Here is an 11,977-nt window from a genome sequence, read left to right as displayed (position 1 = left end):
ACGAGTGAACGCCGAGCAGATCAGAGAGTCGTCAGCGTAGAGAGAGAGTCACTTCCTGTCATTGATTTATGAGTTGTTGAAATATCATAATAATTTCAAACACTGGATCTCTGATTTTCTTAAACCATCAGTCAAAATGGTTAGATTTAAAAAATATTTAACCATTTGTTGACTATATTAACCCAAGATTTTTTTATAGCTTTTTTTTCTTCATTTTTGGATTTTATATTAATTTGTCCAATTTTTCCTTTCTTCCATTATGTTTGCTTCTTTATTCTCAAAGACACTGGAATTTTTTCGTCCAGATTTAATATTTTCTTTTTTTTTCCTTTTTTACCACAGATTTTTTTTTTGGACTCATTTGTAAGCAAATGTTTTATAAGAAACGTCTGAAACTTGCATATCATTGTTAGGCAGTTTGAGAAAAACTCTGAATCATTGGTAAGACAAGTGCAAATCAGTTTGATCATTAAGTTGAATATTTGTGAAAATTTCACATTTTTGAAAAAAAAAAAAATCAGGCTCATAATTTTTGTGGGAATAGAAGTTCTTTATGGAAGTCAATTCTTGCAAACTTCTGAGATTGCAAACTCAAATTTATCAGATTTCAAAGTCTCAAATTAGTCAGCAGAAGGGTGCAAATTTCGGAAAATTCAAACATTCTTTTGTTGTTGTTTTTTGAAAAAATGAGAACTGTTTTGAGATTTTAAACTTGCTTCTTTAGCATAAAAAGAGAAAACGCACTCTTCAGAGATTCCCAGAACCGAATTTGTTTTAAAAATTACATTTGGGAGGTTTCAAAAAAATAAATCTAAAGATTTCAAAAAACAAAAAATTAAGGAAACCACAAACATGACCGAAAGTTGTCCGCCAGAGGTTTCATAATTTGGAGATTTTAAACTTTCTCAATTTTTGTAAAAAAAAGTTATGTGAGAAATGTCTTTAAGATTGTAAATCTTTTTTTTTTATACCAAAAAAAAAAAAAAGATTGCAAACTTGTCATATTCCAAAAAAAGCTAAAAAATTTTAAGATGGAAAAAAATGAGATTTTTGAAAAAAATGGATTTCTGAGATCATTAACTCGCTGGTTTGTAAGAAAGAAAACCACAAATATGAAAGTTTACAAAATAAAACATTTGGGAACTTTGGAAAGGTTGAAAAAGTTCAAATTTTTTTTTTTTTTTCAAAATTTAAAATTAAAATTTCTTGATTACAAACTGCAGGTTTTTTAAGAAAGGGAATGTTTGAGGTGATGAACTTGTGTATTAATGAGAAAGGAAACTGTTGCTTGTGTCAGTCGGTGGTGAAACCTTCAGACCTGACGGGGTCAGTGTGAGCTCTCACCTCTCAGAGACGATGGCAGTTTGGCCTTCCCTCCATCAGACCGTTTCCCGGTGTGACGCCGTCAGCGGCGGTTTTTATCTGTGGCCGGTGTCAGAGGGGAGGGCGAGCGATCAGATGGGTGCAGGATGACGCAGAGCGAGCCAGAAAACGGAGGCGTCGTCTTTTGGACGCCGTGTCCCTGATGGCGATTACATGGCAACCGTGGAAAACGTCCAAGGACAGCTGGGAGGAGAGGATCTTTGGCTGACGGCCCCGAGTCCTCTGCTTTGTCTTTCTCCGAGATTTTAATATCTCTCCACACGTCTGTCTGTCTGCCTGTCTGCCTGTCTGTCTGTCTGTCTGTCTGTCTGTCTGTCTGTCTGTCTGTCTGCCTGCCTGTCTGTCTGTCTGTCTGTCTGTCTGTCTGTCTGTCTGTCTGCCTGTCTGTCTGTGTGTCTGTCTGTCTGTCTGTCTGTTTCACTGTCTGTCTGTCTGTCTGCCTGTTTCTCTCTTTTTCCTGTTTTGTCTTTTTTTATCCTTTTCTTTCTCCTCTCTGTTCCTCTTCTCTCCTCTCCTCTCCTCTCCTCTCCTCTCCTCCTCTCCTCTCCTCTCCTCTCCTCTCCTCTCCTCTCCTCTCCTCTCCTCCTCTCCTCTCCTCTCCTCTCCTCTCCTCTCTGTTCCTCTCCTCTCCTCTCCTCTCCTCTCCTCTCCTCTCCTCTCCTCTCTGTTCCTCTCCTCTCTGTTCCTCTCCTCTCCTCCTCTCCTCTCCTCTCCTCTCCTCTCCTCTCCTCTCCTCTCCTCTCCTCTCCTCTCCTCTCCTCTCCTCTCCTCTCCTCTCTCCTCTCTCCTCTCCTCTCCTCTCCTCTCCTCTCCTCTCCTCTCCTCTCCTCTCCTCTCCTCTCCTCGCGCCTGCTCTACCGTCTGACCTGAACCAACCAGAGATGCTGTGAGAGTTTAATGTTACTGTCTCTTTAAATCTCCAACCTGTTGATCTCAAACCGTGTGTGTGTGTGTCTCCTCCTCAGACCGACCCTCACCATGACCCAGAGGAACCTCACCGGGGGCTGTAACGTGAACTGTGGCTGTAAGATCCACGAGTACGCCCCGGTCTGCGGCTCTGACGGCATCACCTACTTCAACCCGTGCCTGGCCGGCTGCAGCAGCGTGGCTAACGACAGCACGGGGGTAAGATCGGCCAACGACCTCCATGACATCAGTCTTTTTTTACATTTTTTACCTACGCTCATAAAATTGTTCTGATTCTCACAGATATTTTTCCCAGTTTGTCATTTTTCTGAAAAATTTCCTTTTTTTCTCAGAGATTTTTGCCCAAGATTTTCCTCAACATTAAAGATTTATTGCTCCTTATTTCTCAAAGATTTGTGTATTTTTTTTGTCCTCATCAAATATTTTTTACTCTCAAACTTCAATGTTTTCCACCTTCCATTGTTTTTCTCACATTTTCTTTTTAATTTTTAAAAAATTCTAATTTTTTTCCTCCCGTGTTATAATTTTTTGTTTGTTTGTTTTTTAACATTTGTGACTAATTTGTCTTGATTTCTTTTTTCCTCCAAATTTTATTTTTCTTCCATTATAAGGTCACTTTTTTTTTTTTTTTTTAACCACAGATTTTTTTTTGTTTTTTTATTTTCTAGCATTCCTGATTTATTTCTTCTTGATTTCATTTTTTATTATAAAGTCAGTTATTTTTTACATAGATTTATCCTTTATGTTTTGTTTGGTTTTCTTCCTCTCTACTATTTATTTATTTATTTAATTTTTTATTTGTTTATTTATCATTTTTGAACATGCAGGACTTTTTTAAATTCCAGATTTCTTAAAAACTTGTTTCTTGTTCACACAAACTTTATTCTCAGAGAATCTTTTCTTTTTTATCTAACTTTTTTTTTCGTTTTCTTTCCTTTCGTTTCTGATTTTTCATTTTCCATGTTTGTGTCGTTTTTCCGACAAATTTTTTTTGTTTCTTTTTAAAAGTTTGTGACTTGTTGACTCATTTCTGCTCGTCCACGTTGAACAAACAGAAACTGGAAGAGGAGCCAGAGTTCAGTTCATGTTTTTCGTCCTCTTTGTTTTTAATCTGAAGTTTTCACGTTTCCTCTCCTTCAGATCCGTAACTACTCCGACTGCGCCTGCGTCCAGAGCCGACAGGTCATCACGCCGTCGTCCAGCGGTCAGGGCAGCAACCAGCTGCAGCTCGTCATCGTCAAGACCTACCTGAACGAGAACGGCTACGCCGTGTCGGGGAAGTGCGACCGCACCTGCAGCACCCTCATCCCCTTCCTCATCTTCCTCTTCATCGTCACGCTCATCACTGCCTGCGCCCAGCCCTCCGCCATCATCGTCACGCTCAGGTACGGCCGCAGCCCGGGCGCCGGTCAGCTTCGTGTTTGATTTCATGACGATGATGACGATGATGATGACGATGATGATGAAGATGATGAAGATACCCTCTGTGTTTTGCTGCAGGTCTGTGGCGGAGCAGGAACGACCGTTCGCTCTGGGAATGCAGTTTGTTCTCCTCAGGACTCTCGGTGAGACGATTTTAATCCTCAAAGCTTTGATCGTTTCCTGTTTCACCCTGACGAGCAGCGAGTTCTGTGAGGTCATCAGCGTCCGTCCGTTAAACCACTCTGAGGATGAGAGTCAGCTGATTTAATGCCGGCTGTCTGAGGGCGGAGCTTAGTCCATCAGTGACAAACCAGACGTGTGCATTAGCTGAGCAGGGGTCAGGGGGCGAGCTGCTGCATTATGGGAAATGTAGGCTCAGGTGTTTAAGCGCAGGGAGAGGAAACTCGTCTTCTTCTGCTCTCTGAGTGTTTTAACCTGTCTGTCTCTCCTTCCTGTCTGTCTCTCCTTCCTGTCTGTCTCTCCTCCCTGTCTGTCTCTCCTCCCTGTGTGTCTCTCTCCTTCCTGTCTCTCCTTCCTGTCTGTCACTCCTTTCTGTCTCTCTCCTTCCTGTTTGTCTCTCCTTCCTGTCTCTCTCCTTCCTGTCTCTCCTTCCTGTCTCTCCTTCCTGTCTCTCTCCTTCCTGTCTCTCCTTCCTGTCTCTCCTTCCTGTCTGTCTCTCCTTCCTGTCTGTCTCTCTCCTTCCTGTCTGTCTCCTTCCTGTCTCTCCTTCCTGTCTGTCTCTCCTTCCTGTCTGTCTCTCCTTCCTGTCTGTCTCTCCTTCCTGTCTGTCTCTCTCCTTCCTGTCTGTCTCTCCTTCCTGTCTGTCTCTCCTTCCTGTCTCTCTTCTTCCTGTCTGTCTCTCCTTCCTGTCTGTCTCCTTCCTGTCTGTCTCCTTCCTGTCTGTCTCCTTCCTGTCTGTCTCCTTCCTGTCTGTCTCTCCTTCCTGTCTGTCTCTCCTTCCTGTCTGTCTCTCCTTCCTGTCTGTCTCCTTCCTGTCTGTCTCCTTCCTGTCTGTCTCCTTCCTGTCTGTCTCTCCTTCCTGTCTGTCTCTCCTTCCTGTCTCCTTCCTTCCTGTCTCTCCTTCCTGTCTGTCTCTCCTTCCTGTCTGTCTCTCCTTCCTGTCTGTCTCTCCTTCCTGTCTCTCTTCTTCCTGTCTGTCTCTCCTTCCTGTCTGTCTCCTTCCTGTCTGTCTCCTTCCTGTCTGTCTCCTTCCTGTCTGTCTCTCCTTCCTGTCTGTCTCTCCTTCCTGTCTGTCTCTCCTTCCTGTCTGTCTCTCTCCTTCCTGTCTGTCTCTCCTTCCTGTCTGTCTCTCCTTCCTGTCTGTCTCCTTCCTGTCTGTCTCCTTCCTGTCTCTCTCCTTCCTGTCTGTCTCTCCTTCCTGTCTGTCTCTCCTTCCTGTCTCTCTTCTTCCTGTCTGTCTCTCTCCTTCCTGTCTGTCTCCTTCCTGTCTCTCCTTCCTGTCTCTCTCCTTCCTGTCTGTCTCTCCTTCCTGTCTGTCTCCTTCCTGTCTGTCTCTCCTTCCTGTCTGTCTCTCCTTCCTGTCTCTCTCCTTCCTGTCTGTCTCTCCTTCCTGTCTGTCTCTCTCCTTCCTGTCTGTCTCTCCTTCCTGTCTGTCTCTCCTTCCTGTCTCTCTTCTTCCTGTCTGTCTCTCCTTCCTGTCTGTCTCCTTCCTGTCTGTCTCCTTCCTGTCTGTCTCCTTCCTGTCTGTCTCTCCTTCCTGTCTGTCTCTCCTTCCTGTCTGTCTCTCCTTCCTGTCTGTCTCCTTCCTGTCTGTCTCCTTCCTGTCTGTCTCCTTCCTGTCTGTCTCTCCTTCCTGTCTGTCTCTCCTTCCTGTCTCCTTCCTTCCTGTCTCTCCTTCCTGTCTGTCTCTCCTTCCTGTCTGTCTCTCCTTCCTGTCTGTCTCTCCTTCCTGTCTCTCTCCTTCCTGTCTGTCTCTCCTTCCTGTCTGTCTCCTTCCTGTCTGTCTCCTTCCTGTCTGTCTCTCCTTCCTGTCTGTCTCTCCTTCCTGTCTGTCTCTCCTTCCTGTCTGTCTCTCTCCTTCCTGTCTGTCTCTCCTTCCTGTCTGTCTCTCCTTCCTGTCTGTCTCCTTCCTGTCTGTCTCCTTCCTGTCTCTCTCCTTCCTGTCTGTCTCTCCTTCCTGTCTGTCTCTCCTTCCTGTCTCTCTTCTTCCTGTCTGTCTCTCTCCTTCCTGTCTGTCTCCTTCCTGTCTCTCCTTCCTGTCTCTCTCCTTCCTGTCTGTCTCTCCTTCCTGTCTGTCTCCTTCCTGTCTGTCTCTCCTTCCTGTCTGTCTCTCCTTCCTGTCTCTCTCCTTCCTGTCTGTCTCTCCTTCCTGTCTGTCTCTCCTTCCTGTCTCTCTTCTTCCTGTCTGTCTCTCTCCTTCCTGTCTGTCTCCTTCCTGTCTCTCCTTCCTGTCTCTCTCCTTCCTGTCTGTCTCTCCTTCCTGTCTGTCTCCTTCCTGTCTGTCTCTCCTTCCTGTCTGTCTCTCCTTCCTGTCTCTCTCCTTCCTGTCTGTCTCTCCTTCCTGTCTGTCTCTCTCCTTCCTGTCTGTCTCTCCTTCCTGTCTGTCTCTCCTTCCTGTCTCTCTTCTTCCTGTCTGTCTCTCCTTCCTGTCTGTCTCCTTCCTGTCTGTCTCCTTCCTGTCTGTCTCCTTCCTGTCTGTCTCTCCTTCCTGTCTGTCTCTCCTTCCTGTCTGTCTCCTTCCTGTCTGTCTCCTTCCTGTCTGTCTCCTTCCTGTCTGTCTCTCCTTCCTGTCTGTCTCTCCTTCCTGTCTCCTTCCTTCCTGTCTCTCCTTCCTGTCTGTCTCTCCTTCCTGTCTGTCTCTCCTTCCTGTCTGTCTCTCCTTCCTGTCTCTCTTCTTCCTGTCTGTCTCTCCTTCCTGTCTGTCTCCTTCCTGTCTGTCTCCTTCCTGTCTGTCTCCTTCCTGTCTGTCTCTCCTTCCTGTCTGTCTCTCCTTCCTGTCTGTCTCTCCTTCCTGTCTGTCTCTCTCCTTCCTGTCTGTCTCTCCTTCCTGTCTGTCTCTCCTTCCTGTCTGTCTCCTTCCTGTCTGTCTCCTTCCTGTCTCTCTCCTTCCTGTCTGTCTCTCCTTCCTGTCTGTCTCTCCTTCCTGTCTCTCTTCTTCCTGTCTGTCTCTCTCCTTCCTGTCTGTCTCCTTCCTGTCTCTCCTTCCTGTCTCTCTCCTTCCTGTCTGTCTCTCCTTCCTGTCTGTCTCCTTCCTGTCTGTCTCTCCTTCCTGTCTGTCTCTCCTTCCTGTCTCTCTCCTTCCTGTCTGTCTCTCCTTCCTGTCTGTCTCTCTCCTTCCTGTCTGTCTCCTTCCTGTCTGTCTCTCCTTCCTGTCTGTCTCTCCTTCCTGTCTGTCTCCTTCCTGTCTGTCTCCTTCCTGTCTGTCTCCTTCCTGTCTGTCTCTCCTTCCTGTCTGTCTCTCCTTCCTGTCTCCTTCCTTCCTGTCTCTCCTTCCTGTCTGTCTCTCCTTCCTGTCTGTCTCTCCTTCCTGTCTGTCTCTCCTTCCTGTCTCTCTTCTTCCTGTCTGTCTCTCCTTCCTGTCTGTCTCCTTCCTGTCTGTCTCCTTCCTGTCTGTCTCCTTCCTGTCTGTCTCTCCTTCCTGTCTGTCTCTCTCCTTCCTGTCTGTCTCTCCTTCCTGTCTGTCTCTCCTTCCTGTCTCTCTCCTTCCTGTCTGTCTCTCCTTCCTGTCTGTCTCTCCTTCCTGTCTCTCTTCTTCCTGTCTGTCTCTCTCCTTCCTGTCTGTCTCCTTCCTGTCTCTCCTTCCTGTCTCTCTCCTTCCTGTCTGTCTCTCCTTCCTGTCTGTCTCCTTCCTGTCTGTCTCTCCTTCCTGTCTGTCTCTCCTTCCTGTCTCTCTCCTTCCTGTCTGTCTCTCCTTCCTGTCTGTCTCTCTCCTTCCTCTCTGTCTGTCTCCTTCCTGTCTGTCTCTCTCCTTCCTGTCTCTCTTCTTCCTGTCTGTCTCCTTCCTGTCTGTCTCCTTCCTGTCTGTCTCTCCTTCCTGTCTGTCTCTCCAGCCTACATCCCCACGCCCATCTACTTCGGCGCCGTCATCGACACCACCTGCATGTTGTGGCAGCAGGACTGTGGCGTCAGCGGCTCGTGCTGGGAGTATGACGTCACCTCCCTGCGCTTCGTCTACTTCGGCCTCGCCGCCAGCCTCAAGTTCCTGGGCTTCCTCTTCATCTTCCTCACCTGGTACTCCATCAAGTACAAAGAGGAGCGGGTGGAGCGCTGGCTCAAGCGCCACCTGTCGCCCGTGGACACCGTGGGCAGCCTCGTCTGCCACCCCGGCGGGCACAAAGGCCACGCCCGCACACGCTCCTGCCCCGTCAACATCCCCAGGACCGACCCCAACGCGCTGCCCGCCAACGGCCCGCCGCGCGCCGGCGCCCTCAACCGTGGCATCAGCACCCAGAGCTGCCCCGGGAACGAGCTCAAGGCAATAACTCCTCCCCCTCCTGCTGCGCCGGCGCCCGCAGCGCCGCCTGCTTCTGCTCCTGCTCCTGAGCCGGCGCGCTCGCTGGAGCAGGTCTCGGTCCGGGCCTGAGTCTCTGGGTCAGCCGGTCCAGGACGTTTCTCTGAACCCACTCAGCTGGTCTCAGCCGCTGTCACAGGCGCCATCATCACACGGGGTCCTGCTCTCATCCTCAAACCCTCGCCGGACTCTCTGGGTCCTGGACTGAGCCGCCACAGAAACCCTGACTCTGAACCCGCAGCGTGCGAAACGTTTAGCGCTGCGGGTGTTTTCTTTGTGACCCGGCAGCAGCTGGCGGCGGCGAGCGGACAAAGGCGCCGCTTCCTGACTGTGGATGGGGGAGAATCCATCACTCATACACCCCCCCTCCCCCGTCACCGCGGCAACATGTGCCTTCTGTCAGCACGCTCCTCACATGTACAGGTCACACACACACACACACACACACACACACACACACACGTAGGACAGAGTCAGATACCTCAGCTCCACCATCCTCCTGCCTCCCCGTCACCTCACGTCTGCGTGCTCTTTCTTCTTCGTTGGTGTTTCTCCATCGTGTGTTTGTCGTTTCCTGGACGCCACATATCACAGGACAAACTGGCTTTGGGAGCGCCACACGCTGACAGGTGTTGAGAACTGGAAACCGATGGCATGGTGCTATGTGAAAACACTCCTCGTCGTCCCTCCTCTGTTCCCTGCGCTGGTTTCTTCGGGGTTAAACTCTTGGAAAGGGGCGAGCGGACAGCGGGTCACTGGGCTAAGCAGCTTGGCGCTGGCCGAGCATTCCTGTCCCATGACGGCCTTTTGTTGCTCACAATGACACGTAGTATTACCGCTGGAAGTCGGATTGTTTGGCTTTGGCCAGCTCCATACAAAGCGTCCATACATCGGCGCCGCGTCCCTCCTGACTCGGCGCCCTGATCAGGAGTGAAACTGGAAAAAAAGAACAGACAGGATCGGCGTTTCCCTCCTGATCACATTCCTGCGGGGACGAGTCACCTCCAGGCATCCGGCGGAGAAACCATCATCACCACGCGTCACGTCTTAGCGTAGCCGTCTGTCTGGATCCTGAGCCAGCTTCCTGCTCTGAGTGACACACAGTAGTCCCAGTGAATTATGGGTAATTCTCGCTGAAAAATAGCTTTAGCTCTTTTCTACTCCACATGGTCGATGGCGCAGGAAGTTTGGGACCTGGGAAGGAACTTTTCCAGTTTAGAAACGTAGTGAAATCACTGTTTTTAGTCCACTGTCGAGCTGCAGCTGCTGATTGTTTCCTCTCTGTGATTTTTCTGATTATTCCAAAAACAAATCGATTTTTATCAAAGAGAGAAATTGGTGAAAAGATGCCCTTCCTGATTCCTCAGAGGAGCCCATAGTTAGATCTTCTGTCTGTTATTCTGTCAGTTATTCTCAAAGAAAAGTGATTTCTCACGTTAAAGCTCCTGTGAGGAGCCAGGGCTTGTGTTGATTTTGGCGCCCCCCTGTGGTGGATGTTTAAAAACAGTGTTTTCTTTGTGTTAAATCCCTCCTTTTTTATTTTTAACATCAGAAAATGAACAAACAAGCCGTTTCAGCCGTGGTTTGTCAGATCCATGGCGCCGACCCCACTGAGCAGAAACCATCGAGCTCCACCCCGATGGTTCGTCTGTTGGCCACACGGAGGCGCTGCTTCAGTGTCAGGCTGTTCACACCTCACAGGAGCTTTAAGAAGAAACAGAAACCTTTAACATCTTACAGTCGATGAATCGCTAAGTGTTTTAGCTCTAGATCAGCCCCCGTATCGAGCTGATAGTCCGAGTAGGTAACGTGCAGAGAAACTTTCAACGCCGTCGTTTTCGACGAGCAGCTACTACACTGTAAAAAATCAGCTCAGATAAGTTTCATTTGTCTCTTTTGGAGCTGTGCAGAAACAATTATCCAGACTTAGCGTAGCAGAGTTCACACGGCTTCCTGTGACCTGCAGGTGGCGACGTTTTACTTCATCGATCGTTGGCGGATCCCAGTGAGCACTTCTGAAGAAACCTTGATGTTTGGACCAGGAAATCTGTTTCATTAGTCTCCCAGTGGGAAGAATCAGGTCCACCTCCACTCCAGGGGGTCCCTGGATTCCCAACCCAACAGACCTGTTCCCACCAAGCGGTTCAGTTCAGTTCAGCAACTATTTAGTGGCATTTCCTTTGACTATTGCCAGGACAGGTCCCCAAATTACCGACCCGTACCGTCCCACTTCTTGGCTCCCTTCCTTTGGGGTGCCAGACTTACACGCCGCCCACCAAGAAGGGCTTGTTTGGTTCTGAAAACACAAACAGGATCAGTTTTTACAGATCCGACCCGTACTAAATCTGCCTTACGATGAATTGACAGTTAACCGTAAGGGCGGTTGCCTACCTGCTGCGACCTGCCGGAGCAGGGATTCAGCCGCCCCGGGGACTCATCTGGTTTATTTTGGTCATGACACCGATAACAGCAGTTTTAAAGTCGCGTTTCCTGTGAGTCCAGTCTGAAACGATTGATAAGCCAGTGTCACAGTCCGTAACAAAAAGGTGGAGGAACTTTTAGACCATCGACCCTCCACCGTGATCTCACTCACTGACGGTCCAGTTAAGACTCCAAAGGTTGTTCTTCTTTCACAGCATCATCTCCTCGTCCGTAGAGAAGAGTCTAAACTGTTTCATGACTGACTTGATGTTGTACCCGGGTTTGGGTCTGTTAAAAAGTGCTCACTGGGATCCTCCAGCTCGGAAACCTCAACGTCCACCGAGCGGTATTCGAGGTTTCAGTCACGTGACATGATCTTCATCAGATAAAAAAGAAGCCATCAATAAATGCTCAGGAAAAATTAAAGGTCTGCACTTTTTCGTGACAGCTGGGCAAAACCTCTGGTGTGGATCATGAGATCTGATGTGAAGCCTCAGAACGTCCAAAGGTGCTTTCACACGTCCCCTTAACAGGCAAGACGAGAGACCGTAACAACGATAGGCAAACTTTACGGATCATTCCCACCGATCCAACAGAACAGCCACAATCACCTGACGAGTCCAGAAAAGTGTCTCAATTCAGGATCTGTAAAGACGAAAAAAAAAATGAATGGTGTAAGAAAAAGGGAGTCAAAAATAAAACAAATGATGAAAAAAAAGGGTCTGCAAGCTGTGGCTCTTTGACTCCATGAGAAATTTTGAAAAATACAAATTGGTTAAAATTTTAACAAAATTTTGACATTTCAAAACTTTTTGTAAATGTTTCAAATTTAAAGATTTTGTGAATTTCTTTCCACATTTTGATTTTTTGACATTTTTTTTGCATATTTTTGATTCTTTGTTTAATTTTTGCAATTTTTTTGAACATTTTAAAAACTTGTAAAAATTTTTGCAAATTTTAAATTTTTTTTTACAAAATTTTGAATTTTTCAACATTTTTTGCCAATTTTTTAATTTTTTTTGCATTTTTTTGCAAATTTTACAATTTTTACAATTTTTGCAAATTTTTGTTTTTTTTTAAACATTTTTTGCAAATTTTTTTATTTTTTTTTATTTTCAAAATCTTAACAATTTTCGCACATATTTGAGTTTTTAGACATTGTTTTCAAATTTCTTTTTCTTTCTTTTTGCAATTTTTTGGAAAATTTACCATTTTTACAAATTTTTGAATTTTTCGATGTTGATTTCAAATTTCTTTTTTTTTTAATTTTTGCAATTTTTTTTGAAAATTTTACAATTTTTGCAAATTGTTAGATTTTGTTTTTTTTCATCAATTCATTCAAATTAAAATAAG

At 46.8% G+C, this 11,977-nt stretch overlaps 1 protein-coding gene across 1 annotated transcript in view; it reads left to right on the top strand.

The window, feature by feature from the left end:
• Positions 1-11,373, top strand: part of LOC141804805 (solute carrier organic anion transporter family member 5A1-like) — a 38,631-nt gene extending 27,258 nt beyond the window's left edge. Inside the window, exons 6-9 of the mRNA XM_074689433.1 lie at positions 2,349-2,508; positions 3,451-3,695; positions 3,811-3,875; positions 7,743-11,373. Coding sequence (XP_074545534.1) covers positions 2,349-2,508; positions 3,451-3,695; positions 3,811-3,875; positions 7,743-8,275 — 1,003 coding nt within the window. The 3' untranslated portion in view covers positions 8,276-11,373. The remainder of the gene's footprint in view (positions 1-2,348; positions 2,509-3,450; positions 3,696-3,810; positions 3,876-7,742) is intronic.
• The last annotated feature ends 604 nt before the right edge of the window (positions 11,374-11,977 follow it).

The sequence above is a fragment of the Halichoeres trimaculatus genome, unplaced genomic scaffold (genome assembly GCF_033239565.1).
Source record: "Halichoeres trimaculatus isolate MK-OKI-2021-1 unplaced genomic scaffold, fHalTri1.1 fHalTri1_scaffold_15, whole genome shotgun sequence".
In the NCBI taxonomy this organism is placed as follows: domain Eukaryota; kingdom Metazoa; phylum Chordata; class Actinopteri; order Labriformes; family Labridae; genus Halichoeres; species Halichoeres trimaculatus.
Note: the sequence above shows the minus strand (reverse complement) of the source record. Positions and strands in the feature narration are given on the sequence as shown.